General features: G+C 47.5%; 1 protein-coding gene across 1 annotated transcript in view; it reads right to left on the reverse strand.

The window, feature by feature from the left end:
- Positions 1 to 813: 813 nt before the first annotated feature.
- The window catches only part of adcy3a (adenylate cyclase 3a), a 28,187-nt gene continuing 6,795 nt past the window's right edge, over positions 814 to 22,205 (reverse strand). Inside the window, exons 4-21 of the mRNA XM_069655944.1 lie at positions 19,663 to 19,793; positions 18,818 to 18,929; positions 18,226 to 18,353; positions 17,273 to 17,431; positions 15,992 to 16,157; positions 15,753 to 15,872; positions 15,348 to 15,490; positions 14,972 to 15,133; positions 14,785 to 14,872; positions 13,177 to 13,293; positions 12,043 to 12,338; positions 11,885 to 11,966; positions 10,882 to 11,040; positions 9,801 to 9,947; positions 9,590 to 9,703; positions 9,327 to 9,453; positions 3,820 to 3,944; positions 814 to 3,683 (exon numbers count right to left, since the gene is read on the reverse strand). Coding sequence (XP_069512045.1) covers positions 3,504 to 3,683; positions 3,820 to 3,944; positions 9,327 to 9,453; positions 9,590 to 9,703; positions 9,801 to 9,947; positions 10,882 to 11,040; positions 11,885 to 11,966; positions 12,043 to 12,338; positions 13,177 to 13,293; positions 14,785 to 14,872; positions 14,972 to 15,133; positions 15,348 to 15,490; positions 15,753 to 15,872; positions 15,992 to 16,157; positions 17,273 to 17,431; positions 18,226 to 18,353; positions 18,818 to 18,929; positions 19,663 to 19,793 — 2,556 coding nt within the window. The 3' untranslated portion in view covers positions 814 to 3,503. The remainder of the gene's footprint in view (positions 3,684 to 3,819; positions 3,945 to 9,326; positions 9,454 to 9,589; positions 9,704 to 9,800; positions 9,948 to 10,881; positions 11,041 to 11,884; positions 11,967 to 12,042; positions 12,339 to 13,176; positions 13,294 to 14,784; positions 14,873 to 14,971; positions 15,134 to 15,347; positions 15,491 to 15,752; positions 15,873 to 15,991; positions 16,158 to 17,272; positions 17,432 to 18,225; positions 18,354 to 18,817; positions 18,930 to 19,662; positions 19,794 to 22,205) is intronic.

Below are 22,205 nucleotides of genomic sequence, written 5' to 3' on the forward strand. Positions count from 1 at the left end.
GTTATATTTTACTTACACTGTAATTCAGGCCGTATTGGAGGCATTCAGGTACAGGTGTCAGTACAGAAACCATTCTAAATGGTAGGCAGTGTTTGGGGGTTAAAGAGTGGATGTTGCTGCATGTCTGAAAGATAAGATTCCACCATTGTGTTTCTGAAAGACAGAAAAACAAGAATCTATCTGTAAAAAACACAGGCATCATTATTTTAATATGTGAGGTTTACAGGTGAATCCAGGTGCTGAAAGGTGTTAATGTGTCCCTGTTTTCTCTTCAAAGCACTGAGCAGGATTCCTTAAAGCAGCTGCAGAGATGCCGTAGAATGAAAGTGCTGTCGTATCTGTTCACTGTGCAGAAAGAAGGACACAGAGGCGTCTTTTTATTCAGCTTTTTTAATCAACTTACATCATGATGACAAACAAGTGAACTGAAAGAGGGCACACTGACTGAGAGAAACCAGGACTAAGCAGACCGGGCCTATAGGAGGTCTAATCCGGTCCACCGAGACTGAGACGAGGAATCAAAGCTAACAACAAGCAGGAGCAGAGACCGAATCATGTCCAACCGTCAGCCGGCCTGCTCCTCCACATGGCACACAGTGATGGTTCTTAGCACTAAAAATTCTGCAGAGAACAAAACCAGGGCCAGGCCCAGGACACATTATCAAAGTGCTTCTTGTTCCCCAGCCTGAGCTTCTTTAAGTACAGATCAGGAACCAGCAGTGTCCATGTTGTGGCTCTGAACCCACTGTCGTTGGCACTTGTCAACATGAAACATGTGAACTGTTTAAAGTCTATAACCCCCCCCCCCCCCCCCCCCGTTTAAACAGGACTAAACTGGTACATTACATCATATAAAAATATGAGTCACAGGGGAGGAATGACTGAGAGGAGGAGAAACTATTGCACTTTGACCCAACTCTACAGAGACACTGATGGGCTTTACAATCAGCAGAGGGACAGGTGACCCCCCTTTAAATAAACACACTGTCAGGAGCTCCCAGCATGCCCCCATATTTGGTGTGATGTCACATTCATAAGACGCACAGTGACGAGCTGCAGACTCTGCATCATGTTCAACATCTGCAGCACACTCTGCTGCAGCTGGACCAAAGTCATCTTGTGAGGTCAGCTGAGTGTTTCTTTGACCTCCATCAAGAGTCATGAAACAAAATGACTCTGAGGTCTCTCCTGAAGCTGAGAGAGGGCGTGTGCTGCTAAAGGGGAACTCTGGTGTTTTTAAACATGGGCCCTATTTTACATATTTCAGGGTCTACGTGACTACAAAGAGTTTTGGAACAGGCTGTAATGGCTGCAACATAATCCTTGATGGATCAAAGGTCGTCCACTAAAAGTTCTTGTTGTTTCCACTGACAGGCTCAGATTGTTATTCTAAGTGTGTGACAACATCACAGAAAGGATCCCTACAGAGATAGACCTTTTTGTTACAGAGGGAGAAGACTTTTTTAACCACAAACAGACGTTACATCGCTCTCTGCAAACACACCAGACTCCATTCATAAAAACAGGGATTTTACCTCCCAGGACACAAGAGCTGCTGCTCTGCTGCTGCCTCCATCAGTTAGTTGTTTCGGTTATAGTGTGTTAAACAGATGTCGAGTTTGACCCAAACAAACCACATAAAACCTCAAAGACACTTAAACAAAACATTTACCCCAAACGATCACGTCGCAGCTATTACAGCCTGTTTCACTGCTGCAGGCTGAACACATCGAGACGTTCACACACTTACTGTCGGTTAGTTAGACCCAAAATATGTTAAAATAGATAAAAAGGTCAGTTTATGACCCCAGAGGTCACATCCTCAAACTCTACACATGAACACATGAGCATACAGAGACCCTGTGTGCACGTCAGTGTCCTTTCTTCATTCTGCAGCTCCTCACACCACTGAACATCAGATAATGAAGACGGTTTCCTCCTGGTGTTAACATGACTGTCAGGGAGAACACATGCAGGTGTGAACGCACAAAGAATACACATGACGAGGTGTGAATTATGTTTGTACACTTTAGCCCAACAAGTTCAAAGGTGACTGGTGTCTGTCTCTTCCTGTCTGTCAGAGAGCTACAGGAGCTATCCAGGGTCCTTAATGACCTTAATGAGCTGGAACTCGACACAGCAGGTTGTCTGTCTGAATCCAACTGCAGCAGGACAAACTAAGACAAACAGGACGTTTAATAAGCTCCAGGTGTGAATGTAAAGGCCTCAGAATCAAATCACATCATGCTAACAGCAGGAGGAAACATGGCCGATCTAATTCCTCTGCAGACATCACGAAAAGGCTGCCACACGTTCAACTTCAGTGTCTGTTCACATCCAGACAGTAAAATACTTCTCTTCATATTTCACTTACATCCCCCGAGCAGATAGAGGAACATCACAGATCATTACAGCATGGCAGTCAGCTGGTGAAGTTCTTAGATCATCGACAGGTAGTGTTTTAATCTCTGCTGTTTCTTTTTGGTGAAGAACTTTCATTCCTTGTTTCTAAAAGCACTTTATAAATAATATAAACTAACAGATGCACATTGTAAATGATTAAAACCTTCTTGTCTATCCCTCACCCACAGCCTGTTTGCTCCCCCTGGTCGTTTTTTTGTTGATTCCCAAAAAAGTTAATTAAAACACAGCCGTGTATAGACGTCCTCCTGCCTGTAGGGGGAGCTGTGGGGTCCTTCACAGCCGTGTATAGACGTCCTCCTGCCTGTAGGGGGAGCTGTGGGGTCCTTCAGATTCATAAAAACATGGCGATCAGCTGTGAGAGGCACTTCCATCGATCCACAATCAGTCTGAAAATATCTCCCCCCACCTCAAACACACACACACACACACACACACTCTGTCGTCCTTCATGTTCAGAGTGGAGTGGTGAGCAGAGATCTGATCCCGGATCAGGATGAAGGAGAACAAATACTTTAACTGTCGATGCACTATGAGTGATGCACACGTTCACCCACCACACGGGGTCAGGGGTCAGATCAGTGTGTGTGTCTCATGCTGGCCTCTGATTGGTCAATCACATCCTCATCACAGTCAGGTTCATGTTACATTAAAGTGTTCTGTAGACGAGGAGCGAGGTCCAGAGCTGAGAGAGGCTGTCACGGAGAGTGTGTGCATGTGTGTGTGTGTGTGCTTGAAAGTGATCTATGGACAGAGATAAAGCCCATCATCGTATTCTGCATTAAATGAAACTGAGTAAAAATGGCCGCTCATATTTTGGTGTATTCTGCAGGATGTCCTGGCTGATTGTTTTGGATTGATTGTTTTTGATTGACAGCAGCAGGAGGAAGTGTGTGTGCAGATGTGTCACACATTAACTCACACATCAGTTAGCATCATTAGCATGTAGCTGTTTTCATTCAGTGTGACTCAGGTTACACTTAACATTTAGAGTTTAAACACAATCTGGACCTTATCTCTTTCTATAGACAGTGAATGTGTGTGTGTGTGTGTATGTGTGTGTGAGTGTGTGTGCACGCTCCTTAGCTGTCCACCACCTGGTGTGGCAGTGTGACTGAGGAGCCGTTGATGAATGAACCCTGTTTGTCTCGTCCCTTCAGAAAGTATGTCAGCAGCTCTCCTTTCCCCTTCACGAAGATCGGCCCCCTCCGCACGAAGCGGAAACCGTACTCCTTCAGGATGTTGTAGCAGTCCTCCACCACCTGGGGGCACCACACACACACACACACACACACATACGATGAACCTTCGTGTCGCTGCAGACTAGAGGAGCAGTCTGTTCCCTCTGACGTCATGTGATCAGTGTAATAGATCAGAGTCGTGCAGTGAGGTCTGTACCTGAATATTTCCCATCACCCCCGTGGACTCCATGCGGCTGGCCACGTTCACAGTGTTTCCCCAGATGTCGTAGTGAGGTTTCCTGGCTCCGATCACACCTGCTAACACTCCGCCCTTATTCAGACCTGCGGGTGAACGATCAACACTGGTTATAATTAAGATTGATGACTGTAAGGACTGTATGTATGAGAACATGGATCATCATCTGAATCTCTTACAGCTCAGTCTTTAGTTGAATCTGGAGTACTTCAATAAAACCAGTAAAGTTTTACATGAAAAACTAGCAGAGAGTAGGTTTAACCTTTGCCCAGATTTAAAAGCAGGGTGCGAACTACAGGGGAGCCAAGGGGAGCTGAGCTCCTCTTAACGAGACTCGAGCGCCCCTGAAAACATGACTTGTGAAATGTTGGAGGGTCTCTGAAATATTCACAACATTTGCTATTTTGGCCTGCATGTGTATTTATTTTATTCTATTTATTCTGTATCTTCATCATCATGGATCATGAGTAAAATGAGGCTATTATTGATGTCTGATTCATGCATACGGGTGATTCATCACTAATTCACTTTAATAAAGATACTGTCATGCATGCTATTGCTTGTCCTCACCATCGGAGCGTGGCGGTGTCATAAACTTCACTCTCTTTAGGTCAAGATAAAAAACAAAGTCCCACTCAGTCCGCCGAATTGCTGTTCTTTATTGCTCTGTGCTGCAGTCAGCAGACACATGATGTCAACAAGAACACAAGTTTAACGTTAGCATGGCGACGACCGTCACTGATCGCTCCTCTTTGTGGATATTAATGGACCCCCGTGGAGAGATTGGACCCAACGCCCTTTATTACATCTTGGATAAAATCAGATCATCGCCAGTCCACATCATGGGCCTCTGGACAAACAGTAACAGTATTATTCACTGTGTTGTATGTGGTTGGTGTTGATGAGGACTGGATTTCTGTAGGCTACAATGCTTGTGTATGTGTGTGTTGTTATAGGCTGGTTTGTTGATACTGACTCGCATTTGATGTCTGAATTGAACCGAGAAATTATTGATGGATGACTTTAACTGTTGTTAATGAGGAGTCGATCCCTTGTAGACAGTCTGCCGTGCTGGAGTTTGGATTTAATGCTCAATATAGTAACTATAGTATTCTGTGCCCTGCTTTAGTTGGCCGTATTGTACACTGAGATGTCTACCCTTATGGAGGTTTGATGTGGTGATTAACTGATTATTACATGTCAGATGTGCTGACATAAAGCAACTAAGCAAGTAGGCCCATGAGCCATGATTCACGTCTTAACTGCGGGTTTGCAACAAGAGCAAGTCCTCTCTTTGAGGTAGGGCTGAATAATTAATTGAAATTTTATCAAAATCGCAATATGGGCTACTGCAATTTTCAAATTGCAGAAGGCACATTATTTTTGGGCGGTGAAATGTGTGTTAAAATACCATTTTAATTTAAACATTGTATTGGAGAGATGCTGTGGCCTACATATCACACACAGACGAAAGTATCTAATATCTTCGCTTGGTACAGATCCCTGCAAAAATCAGCCCAGCATTGGAGTGGATGACGCAGTCATCTACCTTCTTTACAGATCCCTGACCCACTTAGAGAACCCCGGCAGCACTGTGAGGGTCTCCAGCGTCTTCAACACAATTCAGCCTTCACTGCTCAGGGAGAAGCTAGAAGGAGCGGGAGATTGTCACCTGGCTGCATGGACTATCGACCACAACGGTCTGGTGCAATGCCCGCATTACTGCTGATGCTGCACCGATCCGTCTGTCAATGTCACAATCCAGTTCACCCTCACTCGTGAACAAGACCCCGAGATACTTAAACTCCTTCACTTGATGCAGAGACTCACTCCCCACCTGGAGGGGGAATCCAGGTGCCCAGTTTTCTGGGCAGAGAACCATGGCCTCAGACCTGGAGGTGCTGACTCTTATCCCAACCACAAGTGACAACCCTGGCGGAGGCCAACACGCACCAGGAACATCAGACAGACTGCAGAGGATGCGAACACAGCTCTCACTTTGGTTATACAATGACTGGATGGTGCGTCGCAACGGCCTAGGTGCCCCATACTCCCGCAGTACTCCCTGGAGGACACAATTGTAGACCACAAAACACATGTTGACTGGACCAGCAAACTCCCATGGCCTCGCAAACAGCCCTGCAAGTGTAAAGAGTTGGTCCACTGTTCCAGGGCCAGGTCGGAATCCTCATTGTTCCTCCTGTATCTGAGGTTCAACGAACGGCTGGAGCCTCCTTTCCAGCACCCTGGAATAAACTTTCCCTGAGGGGCTGAGAGGTGTTGTACCCTGATATTTGGGACACACCCTCTGGTCCCCCTTTTTGAAAATGGGAACCACCACCTCGGTCTGCCATTCCACAGGCACTGTCCCAGACATCCACACAACATTGAAGAGGCTTGTCAGCCTTTAGCATCTCAGGGCGAATCTCATCTACCCCAGGCGCCTTACCACTGAGGAGCTTCTTAACTAACTCAGCAACCTCTGCCAAGGATATAGTTAAGGCTTCCCCTGGACCTTCGGACTCTGCCTCCTCATCAGAGGACGTGTTGGTTTGGTTCAGGAGTTCTTCAAAGTGTTCCTTCCACCATCTGACGATATCTCCAGTCTGGGTCTGCAGTTCTCCACCCCTGCTAAAAACAGCTTGAGCCAATTGCTGCTTCCCCCTCGTGAGTTGTCTCATGGTTTGCCAAAGCTTCCTTGAGGCCAACCAAAAGTCCTTCTCCATTGATTCCCCGAACTCCTCCCACACCCGGATTTTTGCTTCCACAACCACTGAAGCCGCAGCCCTTCTAGCCACCTGGTAGCTGTCTGCTGCCTATATAGACCCCTGGGCCAACCAAGCCAGAAAGGCCTCTTTCTTCAGCCTGATGGCTTCCCTCACTGCCGGTGTCCACCAATGGGTTCTAAGGTTGCCGCCATGGCAGGCACCAAAGTCTTTCTGGCCACAGCTCCTTGCAGCTGCTTCCACAATGGAGGCTTTGAACGCGGCCCATTTGAATTCCATGTCCCCAGCCTCCCCCGGGATGCAAGAGAAATCTTTCCGGAGATGTGAGTTGAAGACCTCGCAGACAGGGGCCTCCGCCAGACGTTCCCAGGTCACCCTCACTACACATTTAGTAGGGGTGCACCAATCGATCGGACGCCGATCCCAATCAGCCGATCACCTCTCAAAGTGCCGATCTCTCCAGCCCATCGTGTGACATAAAATTTTGAGCCACATTTGCACACTACACCAAGCAGATTGATGTTTTTTCCACAGTGACACAGTGGCAAATAAAACAGTCGCGTGTGCGTAATCAGGGGAGATTGCCGGAGAGGCCATTGTCATGTGGTTTTGCGTCTTTGCCTCGGACAGAAAACTTCTTGTTCTGAGGCTGACCCCGCTCTGCTGGAATTACCAGCACCACTACAGCCAAAGTTTATAAGTTACAACACTGATCCCAGGGAAGTGATGAGAAGTTAGCAAGATTCACTTCAACGGATGCAAAGCACTCGCTGTACAAGGAGGAAATCCTGCAGCATGCACTCTTCCTGCTCCTGGGTGCAGCATCACCCGTAGTGATCACAGACACAGATGTGCTCCAAAGAGGGCAGTCCATTTAACACAGTATGAAAAATTAATAGTTAATATTCACACTCTCAACCAATGGGCCAGGGGTGTGAATGACTTAATATTGTTTCATCGTGATTAAAAATAAATCATTGACAGAAGTACAATTAGATGAGATCACTGGGCAGGCATCATAGACACGGGAGCCTGTTAAAGTTGTTTAAGTTCCTTGTTTGCACTTGTCTATGTTGTGCAGCACACTTAATTGTTCTGAATAATGCAGTTTTCAACTGCAAAGTGTAATAAACACTAAGATCATACTGTATTAATTTCTCTCTCTGTGTTATGATTTTTATATTCTTAGAGAGGTTGGAAAAATGCATTTAAATTCTCAGATCTCACTAATAAAAAAATCCTGATCGGTGCATCCCTAACGTTTAGGTTTACCAGGTCCGTCTTGCAGCCTCACCACCAGGTGATGATCAGTTGACAGCTCTGCTCCTCTCTTCAACTGAGTGTCCAAAACATACAACAGCAGATCTGATGATACGACATCAGAGTTGATCATCAGTATTTGGCAGAGGGTGTTTTGGTACCAGGTACACTTATAAATCATGATCTCGATGCTTGAACATGGTGTTTGTTATGTAGGAGCGGCTGTCTCTCAATTGGAAGGTAGGAGGTTCGATCTGACCGCTAAAGTCACATGTGTGTCCTTGGGCAAGACACTGAACCCCAAATTGCTCCTGGTGGCCTATGAATGTGCATAGATCTGATTTGAATTTGGCTCTTAGGCCTTTGCCATCAGTGTGTGAATGAGTGTGTGAATGGGTGAATGTGACATGTAGTGTAAAAGCAGCTTTGAGTGGTCGGAAGACTAGAAAAGCGCTATGCAAGTGCAGTCCATTTACAATTTATGGCCAATCCATGACGAGCACAGAAGTCCAATAACAAGAAAGCACTTGGGTTCAGATCGGACAGGCAGTTCCTCCCAATCACCCTCCTCCACGATTCTCCATCATTGCCCACATGAGCGTTAAAGTCCCCCAGTAGAACTATAGAGTCCCCAGGCGGGACCCCTTCAATGACTCCACCCAGAGACTCCAAGAGGGTGGCTTACTCCGAACTGCTGTTTGGTGCATAAGCACAAGCCTTCTTCTCTGCAACTTGCAGTCACAGAAAGGTGATCCTCTCGTTCACCAGGGAAAACTCCATCACAGCGGCGCTCAGCCGGGGATTTGTGAGTATCTCCACACCCGCCTCCCATCCTGGGCAACTCTGGAAAAGGAGAGAGTCCATCTCCTCTCCGGGAGTTTGGTTCCAGAACGTGAGCTGTGTGTGGACGTGAGCCCAACTATATCTACTACGTCGCGCTCCACCTCCCACACCAGCTTTGGTTCCTTACCCACCAGATCGGTGACGTTCCACGTACCAAGAGTCTACGCCACCGGGGGATCAACACGCCAAGGCCCCCGCCTTTGCCACGCCGTCTCCACCCCTTCATCCACAGTTTGTTCTTTTTTCTTCCTTAATTTTCAGTAAAAAGTCCAAAAACCATCATCGCCAATTCTTTGTTTCCTCTGAAGTCTCGTTTGACCGCGAGAGATTTAGTGATTCCAGCTGTGAGAGTCGGACTCTGGTTGTTGGTGAATGAACCTGTTAGTTTGCGGTGTGCTGTTTGGGTCAGATCGATGCTCTCCACAAAAAAAACTGTTCAATCATTATGTGTCGTCATGTGTGGACTCTCTCACATTTACAACATCTTTTAAGATTTTTAAGAATAAAAACCTGAATTATTAAAACGTTTAAATTCATAGTTTAAACAGGACGTTTAAATGTCCAGCCCCTCAGTGCTTCATATTCTTACAAGCACAGGACACCCCCACAGACAGAAATGGCTGGATGGTCACTACGTACCGATGCGGAGCATGAAGTTGTTGAAGGACTGGTAGTTGATGTTCATCAGTGTGACCTTCATGGCCAGAGCGAAGTCTGCCAGGTCGGCCAGGTGCTGCCAGCGCTCCCTGTCAGACTGGTCCTCCTTCTGATCAACACACAACACAGTGCACATCAAAGTACACAACACACTACACAACACACTGCATATCTAACTACAGCTAAAAATTCTACAGAGACACACACACACAGACATACACACAGAGGTCATGTGACCCGCTGACCTTCATGCAGCTGTATCCGTTGCTGACGTCTGCAGTGACTCCTGAAGCTGCCATGTACGTGCTGCCGATCGTCTTGATCTTAATGATGCAGCGGAACTGAGGCTCGTCCAGCAGCTGACAGAGGTCAAAGGTCAATCAGACTGAGAGTGAGACAGGGTGATGAATGGGATTATCATCCATACCACATGCTTTAATGAAAAGAGCAACCTACACTGTCAAAGTCCGAGATGATCTCGTTGAGGAAGCGCAGACACTCGATCCCTCCGTTGTTGATGCTCTCCTCGGTGTAGAAGTCGGAGAAGTTTGGGATGGAGGCAAACATGACACCGATCTCGTCATACGACTGACTGTACAGCTCCTGCAACAGATTAAAGAAACATGTCACTATATAAGATACAACTCAGACAAGCAGTGTGCAGAGAACATGCAGAGTTTCCAAATTACTCACAGGAAAGAGACGCGACATCCAGGCCTTAACGTGTCATTTTAGTCTTCCTTTTACTCAGTTTGATGATTATTATATGGTTGGATGTAAAACATGCCTGATATAAGCATCGTCTTATCGGCCTGGCATATTGACAGAACTGTTTATTTTTGAATGCTTTTATCAGCCGATGCAGGTGACATGCCAGCATTATTGTGCATCGCTGATATTTCTGTACACACAGAGTCATCTCTTTTTACAGATTCTAGAAATGTAGAATCTGTAGGCAGGGACGTGGATTACGACATCCTGTCTCCATCAGCGTGATCTGACAACGATTTAGCTTCTCATTAATCTCTATAAACAGACATCTGCATGCTAACAGCTAACAGCTACCAATCCGTTCTAGATCTAAAATTCAACTTGAGATAAATTCCCTGACGTGGTGTCACGAAAACTGTTCAGCGTTTAGATTTCCCAACTTCCTCAAATGCATCAGATGGCTCCGCCCTCCGTTCAACAAACATGTTAAAGTAGTTTTCTTCTCCTCTTGAGGACAGACCTGACAAAGCTTCATGTTGACTTGTTCCTAATCTGCATCCTGATGTTGTTATTTCAGCAAACTGAAGAGCCGTTAATTAAAGTCAATCACAAGAAAATCTGTTTCTGTTTCTGTAAATGACGCCGCATGCGGAGAAGGAAGTCTGGGCTCAAAGTCGTTTATGCTAACGGCCGACTACACGCCCGGCACGTTCACCGTTGTCCCCAGAGGCTGTATCGCGCTCAGACTGTAGCCGATGGGATCTGAGATTGCACACAGAGTGAAGTAGGGAACAACCTGGCGTCTGTGCGTGAGGGACTGTCTCACCTCGTCTCTCTTCTTGGAGCCCAGGAAGTGTCGGGCGACGTGCTCGGGCAGCATGTTGGTCACCAGAGCTTCGTTCCAGCGTCTCATCTCATAAACCTTCTCCTTCTGCTCGTGGACCTCGATCTTCCACAGGAACAGAGTGCGTGCCAGTTTCTCCACCTGCAGGAACAAGAGAGCGATGATTGTAGGGTAGATAGATAGATCACTTTATTTATCCCCGAGGGGAAATATACCCCGAAAGAATCTCAATGACACCATCTAAGAATAACATGCATGTTTACCAGAGAGAGGATACACTTAGCTCACCATGTTAATGTTATTCTATACTTTTTTTTTGTAAGATTATGTTTTGGCTCTTTGCATTTATTTATGGGACAGTCGAAGTGAGACAGGAAATGTGGGGAGGAGAGAGTGGGGGAGGACATGCACCAAGTGATCAGCAGACCGGGAGTCGAACCTGCGATCAGCACGTCGAGGACTGTAGCCTCTGTACACGGGGCGCCTGCTCCACCAACTGAGCCAAGCCAGCGCCCACCATGTTAATGTTATAAAGTGTTTCACTGAAAAAAGCATTTGTTTCTCTGAAATAATCTTTACTTATGAGAGACACTAAATATAACAGCAGTGGGCAAGCTGTGTTATACAAGGTAAAATTACTGTTGTTTTCCAATGGTGTCTGGTGATATTAAAGTGAGCGATGTTACGGCAAGGATTACGTTGCAGCCATTACAGCCTGTTTCACGGCTGCAGGCTGAAGACGTCTGCTGGAGACATTCAGACAGGAGGGTTTTTCACTCTCAGCAACTTCTTTCACTTCTCAGCAATGAAAGTGTTTTTACCAAGTGAGAGTTTGAAGCGAAGCTGAAGCTAAACGACGGAGCTGTTTCTGAAACATTCAACACGTCAACTTTTCCATTTCTATTCCTGTCCCAGTGCAGCTCTGATAACTGATGACACCATGACCTTTATATGCTGGTAAAGTGAAGCAGAAACACTGACTCACATGTCTGGAGAAATAATAGAAGCTGACCATCATGATGAAGATCATCACTGTCATGGTGAACTTGGAGGGGACCAGCGAGGACCTGAACACAAACATGGACGTATCAGAAACAGTGTTAATTATCACTGTTTACACCGTGTACTTGTATCCTGCCTCACCTGTAGTCCTGGAAGCGGGCGGAGTCATAGCGGTCAAAGATGTCCCTCCAGCTGTAGATGTTGACGATGCCGGTTGCCATGGTGATGAGCAGCATCAGTGTGAGCTTCACCATGTGACTCACCTGAACCAGCATGGTGGTGGCCATCAGCGCCAGCACAGCGATGTAGCTGTAGTATTTAGGGTTATCGAGGCAGCCGTCAGGGCCTGACCAGGGGGAGGAGGAGGAGGAGGAGGAGGAGGAGGAGGGGATCATCGTGGGGCTGCCTGAGTCCGGGACTTTAGGCAGACAGCTCAGCTGGACAGAGGAGAGACAGAAATATATTTAAATTCATGTTTGGTTTTTTAAAGATTACTTTTTTGATCGGACAGATGACATGAGACAAGAAATGTGGGGAGTAGAGAGCGGGGGATGACATGCGGATCATGTGGATCAGCAGACAGGGAGTCAATGCAACGAGAACTGCAGCCTCTGTACACGGGGAGCCTGTTCTACCAGCTGAGCCAAACAGCGCCCCTACATTCATGTTTAAACCTGTCCTTCAGCAGCAACAGCCACAGTTTCACACCATTAGACTTTGTAGACAGCACATGTAATAATATAATATATAAAATAATTATACAGATCTAAACTTAACTAAGCTTTCTGAAGGCGAATAAGTAATCTATTGAAGTAGTTTTAATCACACTGTAGCTTTCTTGATGACTTACAATCCAGTGAGATTTGAGTATAAATGTGATTCGCTTTGATGAAGTTGATGGTTTATCTTCAACCAGGTATAAATTCAAAACGGTGTCTCAGAGGGTCCCATACTGGGTCCTTCTGTATTTATAACTTATAAAGATAACATTCTGCTTTACCATAGCGAGGGAAAATAAGTAAATATTACCTGCTAATGTTGTTCAGAGGAATCTTTGTTAATTAAGGCTTAAACTAAATAAATGAAAGGGCGTTTTTCTGCAGGTTCAGGAGGCGAGCTGACAGTGGTCTTCAGATTGTCACTTTAATCATTGAGGTTACTTAACGAGTCTCAACATACAAAAAACAAACCCTATCAAATAAATGTGTTTCATATTCCACACAGAGGTCACTCATAGATAAATAATGTTTTCATTTGTTAAAGAGAGATGCTCACCATATCCATGATGTCGGCCATGGTGAGGATGACGATGGCCGCCATGGCCCAGGTGTTACGAGCCCAGCGGGTGTGGTCGATCCAGGTTGAGAAAGACACCAGCTTCTTGGGAAACACCTGACACACACACACACACAAGTCCAGTTAGGATGCAACAGCGCATAAAGACAAATGACCTGAATCATGGTGAATGGCGTCATTAATGAAGTTTCTCGACACATTGACTGGTCGCTGAGTGAAATCCTGTGAGCGCTGAGATTCTGCTGTTACATCAAAATGTTTCAATAAACTTAAATCAACAAACATTTTAAAACTCTCGTCTCTACTCACAGACCGACCAACGAAGCATAAAAACAAATCGGTCCGAAGGTCCAAACACGTGTTTACCCTTGACCGAGGACACCTAAATGGAATGCAGCAGGCATCAGTGATACTAGTAACACATGTAGTGTTGAGTGTGACATGTGCCTGCTGACAGTGCTCACATTGGGACACGTGTCTCTGGTAACGGACCGTTGGTGGATGTGTTCCTCTGTCATATTAGAGCTGATATTGATAACAGAGCAGAGCCTGCAGCTTCATCCAATCACTGCTCTCCATCTGTCTGTGTGATCGACCAGCTGACGGTGTGTGCGTGTCCGGCCTCATCACAGCTGCTGAGGGTCATCAATACATCTGAATTTCCATGTTGAGGTGGAATCACAATCACTGCTCCATCAAAACACACGCACACACACGCACACACACCCACACACACACACACACACACACACACACACACACACACAAGCTCTGATACGCACACTGCTCTTCACCCTGTCATAAGATCTTTACAGAATATACTGAACACGTGTCCATCACATTCACTCTCAGCTTCTGCTAACAACAATTTACAACACTCTGCACGTCTGTGCACAAAGTCAAACACTGTATGACATGAAACAAAGTAAAGGAACACTTTGTAACACAAGTCTGTCAGCAGACTGCTCCTGAAAGCTTCATTCGATCCTTCTTAAATCTGATCAGCTCATTAAAACACCTTACAGCTGTTCAAACTGCTTTGTGATTATTTGTTGATGGGCTTGTGAATTAGGTAACACAATGGTGACTGAGCCTATGGCCCGCTGATGAAAGCCTTTGCATTTGCAGTATATAGTATTATAATGGGCTGGGTGTCTGTGGCGGCGCCCAGTTAGTGACGCGTTCTCCATCAGCCAGCAGTGGTTGGTCTGCCAGAGAGGGTAGGCGAAGCTAAGCGGCTGCTTTTCTGGTCTCTGTAAGTGTTGCGAGTAAACAGTAATCTACTATGGCTGAACAAACAAAGAAAAGATGGATGACTACAGATACAACTTCAAAAAGAAGTGAAAATCCAAAGAAAAAGAAAAAAACTCGACGCTCAGAGGAAGGCAAACAGTCTAAAAAGGACAGCGACAGTCAGCCAGGAAAATCAAGAGCTACAACCAGAGCCAACCGTGGACGTCACACATGCAGCACTGTCTGGATATCTGGGACGTGTGCTCCTGCAGTTACCGTTTATCACCATAGGTGTCGCCAAAGAGAACGAAAGTGAGATCTTCGAGATTGCAAAGATATAAAGGTGGAACTCACTCGGGGGAAGATGGCCGCCAGAGAGCAGATGGTCAGGACGAGCAGCAGAACTTCTCCCACTGCAAACGTGATGTAGTTTGCAATCAGCCTATTCAACAGCACAGACAACACGTCAGAGGTTCATACAGAAAGAGTAACAGTAACAGTGAAACATTAAACCAGGTAAACACAGTGAGCAGCTCCTGACCAGGGGTCTATGAGGGCCTCCATGGCAGCAGTGAAGAGCAGCACCACGCAGGAGCAGCAGAAGGCGGCTCCGCTCTGCTTCTCCTTCTCCACAGAGTACCGAGTCTCCAGGTCCGGGTCCACGAACCTCAGAGAGAGCCTGTTGGTGTGTTTCCCCTTCAGACTGAAGACACACGACAACCACAGCATGTTATCAAGTCTACTCTCTACATGATGGGGCATTTTACAGCAGACTGTAATATACTGTATTGTTTAACATATTAGAGTGTCAGTGTGTGGTCCTCTGATGACCTCCAACCTGACAGAGTCTAACAGTGAGGATCATTCAGGTGTGCTGTATAGAAGTGCTTGTGGTGGATCAGTGAGGGGTCTCTTACGCCTGCACCGTCTCTCTCTCCAGCAGAGCCTCGTTCAGCAGCTTGTTCAGCTCCTGCTCGTTCTCCTGAGCATCGATCACTCTCTCTGCCAAGTCTCTGAGTCGCAGCCTCCGCCGAGGGTTCGGGAACGACGGGTTCACCACCTGAGCACCACAGAGCAGAAAACCACACACTTCACATCTCTTATTCACTACATCACTTCTATCAGCGATGATGTCAGTCAGCTTCATCCAAACCACTCGGAACACCTGATCAATGTTCTGCTTCAGGAGGAAGAAAGCTGGCTGCAGAGTCACATGAGATCTGCTGTGAGTGTTTCTGATCGTTAAACCTGACAGTGAACATGTTTTGAAGTTTCACTCTGACCGAGCAGGACGTTCGTCTCAGCAGTGACTTCTCTGTCACCTTGGTGTCGAGCTCCTCCGGCTCCTCCGGTGTCGTGCAGGCCGTGTTCACGCTGCCGTTACACTCGGTGGTGTTGATCAGCAGCGGAGAGTTCCCATTGGACGAGGTCACCGACAGCTTCTGATGTAAACAAACAGGAAGTAGAGAGTGATTCCTATAGTCCTGGACACGATGAACAGGCTGAAGATCAGCTGAAGAGTTCTATGAATCTCCATGCAGGAGTCTCAGGTTGGACTCACCACCCCGTTGATGCCGTTCTTGCCCACGGGTCCTTTAGGAACGACCACCAGGTACGTCTCGATGCCGCGCTCCCTCAGGTAGTCACAGCGCTCTCCTCCGTCGCCCGGCTCCACGTCGAACTCTCCGTGCAGACACTCCATGGTGCTCTGAGAGATGTGGACTCGCCTGCTCCGCACACACAGAGGGGTCAAAGGTTAGACAGAGCATGGAGCTAACAGACATCAGACATCAGAGAGAGCCCTTTAAACACAATCATTTACACTGTGCTGACGTGTGCAGGAGAACTGACACGATGCTGCAGGTCAGAGGGCTGCCGGGGGAGACAGCAAGGTTCAAGTAGTTTTAGAAACACTTGTGATCCATCTTCTTCACACAGCGGCCATGACGTCACATCGGCTCAATGACATGTCTGACTGCTGTGTTCCTGCTGTGAACTCTTCACTGCATCTTGATTGATCAGAAACTGATCTGTCAACAGATGGTGAAAATCTGGAGGTGCATGGGGCCAAATATCAACGTAACAACACAGATTTCGACATTTTTAAGCCTTTGAGTTTCAGGCACTTCATTTTTTACATTGAAATTATGTGTTTTCGCTTCTGAATTTAACTCTTATTTTTACTTTTGTTTTTCGATGTTCAAAAATTCAACCTATAAAAAATTCAAACAATACAAATTCAGGTGCTCAAATTCAGTGCTTGAAATTCGAAGGCTTTAAAAAGGCAAAGTCTGGTGAGACAGATTTGCTTCCATAGATAATCCATAAGGTAAAGACAGCTAATGAAACAGCTAATGTTAGCATCCAACCATTTCCTAGCTAACAGTTTTTCAAGAATTGAAAGGAGAGCTGTGAACTCCTAGCTAACTGTAATGTTAGCTTTACAAATCTGTTGTTGTGATTACTCAGCTACTGACAACACAACAGCTAACGTTAGCATTCAAACAAGTCCTAGCTAACATCAGATACTTTCCTATCGTATTGTGTAGCAATATCAAACGCTAGCTAGGCAGCAGTTAGCTGCTAATGTTAGCTGTTGTCTCAGGGTAGCCGATCATTGAATATCTTTTAAATATGTCTCCTCAGACTTTCACTGTACATCGTCTGTGCTGCTCCATCAGGAAGCAGTGAAATGATAACGGTCCGATTCGACGCTCTGTGACCTGATGTCAGTGTAATTTATTATTTCAGCTCTGAACATCATCTGATCTAAGTCTGAACCAACGTTTGTTTCCCCACACCCACCCAGGTGACACGTGTTGGTGACGTGCTCTGTTCTCACCCTGGTATCCCTCCAGCCTCCATCTTGTTGGCCACAGTGACGTCGGTGGACCAGACGTCGTACTGCCAGCGTTTCTGACCCAGCACTCCCCCCAGGACTGTTCCACTGTGGACCCCCACACGCATATCCACGTCTGTCTGGGTCTTCTCTCTGACATACCTGGGACAGGTTTACAGAGCAGAAACATTAGAGACAAAGCAGTGAGAATCAGCAGACTGTACTTTTGTGTCAAACCCCCGACCACCGTGGCACCACAAACATCCTCTACAGAACAGTTGAGTGTCCACCCAGAGTACCAGGAACCTTTAGTCCAAGCAGCTTCTTCTTAAAGGATCTAAAAGGTTCCTTTCAGCACTTTGTCATCTGTGTTTCATTGAGGTGTACGGACCTGTGATGCTAAGGTGACAGCTGTGTTACACAGCTTCACAGAGGTTACACCTAGGACATTTCTTTCTATCAACAAGAATGATCACAAGTGCAGAACTTTACTGTTTGAACTTATTAACACGTCACCTACTGTTACACTACTGTAACAATGTAATGTACACCCTGCACTCACCTCTTTCTACATGTTTACCTTATTTTTTATGAAGGAGCCGTTTGGAAACACAAGCAGAAGCATTGCATGTGTTTTATATTTAATTTATACACACAGTATATTATAGTAAGTCATACGTACAGTATATTATAGTAAGTCATCTACCTGTTGGTAGAAGTGTTAAAGGCTTGATCTGATCCTAAATGACTGTAAAGTCTGATGACTCTGATCATGCGTGTTGTGTGAATGAATGAATGAATCATCCTGCTCTCTGCTGCAGAATCAATCTGATGTCTTTGACCTCTGATCGTCAGCCAGCGCTCACATCAGAGAGTCGATAACAGTCCATCAGAGGATCAATGACCGACCCAACGCAGCACATCAAAACTCAGACCCCCCCCACACACACACTCACGAGATGGCCTCCACCATGGCGAGGCCCATCATGATGGAGCAGGCGGCGTGGTCGTCCCTGTAGTCAGGCAGACCACAGATACAGTAGTAACAGTCCCCCAGGATCTTTATCCTCAGCTGGTGGTATTTCTGGCAGACAGAGAGACGGGGGTCAGACAGGAAGTGATCTGAGTCGGACAGGAAGTGATCTGTGTCACACAGGAAGTGATCTGTGTGTTTAATCTGATACCAGAAAGAGCTGCACACATCAGGCTCTGTTCTGCTGCTTTACAGTGCTGTCACTCATCACTTCCTGCATGACCTTCACAATAAGAGCATTTCAATGTGGGAGCAGTTGACCTTTGGACTGACACCAGTCTCTTTAATCAGCTATTGATCATGTTCAATGTGGAATAAAGAGTCTTGACAGTCATCTCAGGGAGTTGAAACTGCTGCTGTATCATCATCTCCTCTATAACTGACTGAGCATAATAAACCCACAGAGGAGGATAACATGTAAATGTCTCCCTCACAGTCAGAATAGTTCGTCCTTTCTTGTAATACTGAAGGATGAAATTCAGACCATCAGAGATCAGTGTTAGTGTGAGACTCACAGCAGCCAGTTTGTCGAAGCGAGCGAAGAGCTCGTTGAGCAGCTTGACGAGCTCCTGAGCGCTGCAGGACGACGACAGCTGAGTGAAACCCACGATGTCTGCAAACAGGATGCTGCACGAGACACACACAGAGGACATGTTAGGACTGATGACGTAAACCCTGTCAGGTAGAGTCTGCGACCACACTGTATCCAAGTCTGAATCTCGTCACACATGAAGAACAGATCAAGAGCAGACAGAATCAGTTCTTATTCATGTTAATGTTTCTTTGTATCAGATGCATGTTCTTGTTTCAAGTGAAGCCGACTGATATCAAAACATATCAATTCATCATAAGGCCTGATTTACAGAGCAAGGTGTCAGCGGTCCTTAGTTTGAAGCACATTTCTGACACGGTGAAGAATCGTGTTTAAATACGGTCTTTGATTCACAGACATGTTCTTGTGTCCAGCCTGACTGCAGTAGATTTCACAGATGTTTCAGATATGTTCCATACGTGAATATTTAAAGAATTATTATCATTATATTGTCTGTCTCTGCCGAGCTGAACGAACTGCTCACATATTTTACAGGAGACATTCAGGGCCGGCCAATGATCAGGAAAAGGATCATTTAAATAAATCACATTAAAATAAAACGTGTCAGTATGAATGTGAGATCTGACCCCGGGTCAGCAGGATGTTACACTTTATATAGCCACTTATTTTTGTTGATTAGTAACAACAATGTAGCTCCTCGCAGAATAAACGATCCACTATGTTACCTCTGAGCGTACCTGTGCTGCAGGTAGACCAGGTGAGACACACACACACACACACACACACACACACACACACAGGGGTTACCTGACGTTCTCGTGGCGGTACATGTACATGGTGTTGAACTGCTGCATCTCCTTCTGGCTGGGCTCCTTCTTCATGTCCTGCAGCATCTCATCAGCTATGTGCTTCGGCAGGATGGACAGCAGGAGACGCTCCTGAGGGGACGCGGACGGAGACGCACAGTGAGAGAGATAGAGAGGAAAGACACAGAGAGAGACAGAGAGGAAGGGAGCAGGTTGTTGGTGTTTTGCTTTCAGTTTGTTGTCTCAATAGTTTAAACCAATCACATGTGATCAGATTTGGCCATGTGCAGGAAACTACCGCCTGCTCAGATGTGGTTGGTCAACACTTAGACTCCAAACTGACACCAGGATGCCGTGCAGGATCAGCTCATCCGACTCCTGTGTTCTTAAAGGAACACTGGATCAGCCTGACTCATACACAATCTACTCAGGATATAACACAGATCAGCAGCACAGCTACACATCATACTGTAGGTTGCCAGCTGTGACAGCAACAGGTGGAACATTATCATTTATAACAGCACACTGCTCCCCTTCCATCATCAATCGAATCTGACCAACAACCAATACATGAGGCAGAAAAAATATGCATAGAGGTCTATGATAACACTACCACTACTACAGTTGTATGATAAACAGATGGTGCACCTGCTGTAACAGACCCAGGTACCACAGGTCTGCCCCCGACGCGCACAGGTCTGTCCCCGACGCACAGGTCTGTCCCCGACGCACATGTCTTTCCACGACGCACACAAGTCTGTCCCTGACGCACAGGTCTGTCCCCGACGCACATGTCTTTCCTCGACGCACACAAGTCTGTCCCCGACGCACAGGTCTGTCCCTGACGCACACAGGTCGGTCCCCGACGCACATGTCTTTCCTCGGCGCACACAGGTCTGTCCCCGACGCACAGGTCTGTCCCCGATGCACACAAGTCTGTCCCCGACGCACAGAGTCCTGTCCCTGACACACAGGTCTGTCCCCGACGCACACAGGCCTGTCCCCGACGCACACAAGTCTGGCCCCGACGCACACTGGTCTGCCTCCGACGCGCACAGGTCTGCCCCCGATGCACACAGGTCTGCCTCCGACACACAGGTCTGCCCCCGACACACAGGTCTGCCTCCGACACACAGGTCTGTCCCTGACGCACACAAGTCTGTCCCCGACGCACACAGGTCTGTCCCCGACGCACACAGGTCTGTCCCCGACGCACACAGGTCTGTCCTCGACGCACACAAGTCTATCCCCGACGCACACAAGTCTGTCCCCGACGCACACAAGTCTGTCCCCGACGCACACAAGTCTATCCCCGACGAACACAGGTCTGTCCCCGATGAACACAGGTCTGTCCCCGACGCACACAGGTCTGCCTCCGAAGCGCACAGGTCTGCCCCCGACCCACACAGGTCTGTCCCCGACGCACACAAGTCTGTCCCCGACGCACATGTGGGTCCCGGACGAACACAGCTCTATCCCTGACGAACACAGGTCTATCCCGGATGAACACAGGTCTGTCCCCGATGAACACAAGTCTGTCCCCGACGCACAGGTCTGTCCCTGACGCACATGTCTTTCCTCGACGCACAAAGGTCTGTCCCCGACGCACACAGGCCTGTCCCTGACGCACGGGTCTGTCCCCGACGCACACAGGTCTGTCCCCGACGCACATGTCTTTCCTCGACGCACACAGGTCTGTCCCCGACGCACATGTCTTTCCTCGACGCACACAGGTCTGTCCCCGACGCACATGTCTTTCCTCGACGCACACAGGTCTGTCCCCAACGCACAGGCCTGTCCCCGACGCACAGGTCTGTCCCCGACGCACACAAGTCTGTCCCCGACGCACACAAGTCTGTCCCCGACGCACACAAGTCTGTCCCCGACGCACACTAACTGTCCCTGACGCACAGGTCTGTCCCCGACGCACATGTGCGTCCCGGACGAACACAGGTCTATCCCCGACGCACAGGCCTGTCCCCGACGCACAGGTCTGTCCCCGACGCACACAAGTCTGTCCCCGACGCACACTAACTGTCCCTGACGCACAGGTCTGTCCCCGACGCACATGTGCGTCCCGGACGAACACAGGTCTATCCCCGACGCACATGTCTTTCCTCGACGCACACAGGTCTGTCCCTGACGCACATGTCTTTCCTCAACGCACACAGGTCTGTCCCCAACGCACAGGCCTGTCCCCGACGCACAGGTCTGTCCCCGACGCACACAAGTCTGTCCCCGACGCACACTAACTGTCCCTGACGCACAGGTCTGTCCCAGACGCACATGTGCGTCCCGGACGAACACAGGTCTATCCCCGACAGACACAGGTCTGTCCCGGATGAACACAGGTCTGTCCCGGATGAACACAAGTCTGTCCCCAACGCACAGGTCTGTCCCCGATGCACACAGGTCCGTCCCCAACGCACACAGGTCTGTCCCTGATGCACAGGTCTTTCCCCAACGCACAGGTCTTCCCCCGACGCACACAGGTCTGTCCCCGACGCACAGATCCTGTTTTACTAAGCAGAAATCACACCTGGA

Source organism: Semicossyphus pulcher, unplaced genomic scaffold (assembly GCF_022749685.1).
Source record: "Semicossyphus pulcher isolate SPU_LCO1_2020_fin unplaced genomic scaffold, fSemPul1.0.p SCAF_9, whole genome shotgun sequence".
Classification (NCBI taxonomy): domain Eukaryota; kingdom Metazoa; phylum Chordata; class Actinopteri; order Labriformes; family Labridae; genus Semicossyphus; species Semicossyphus pulcher.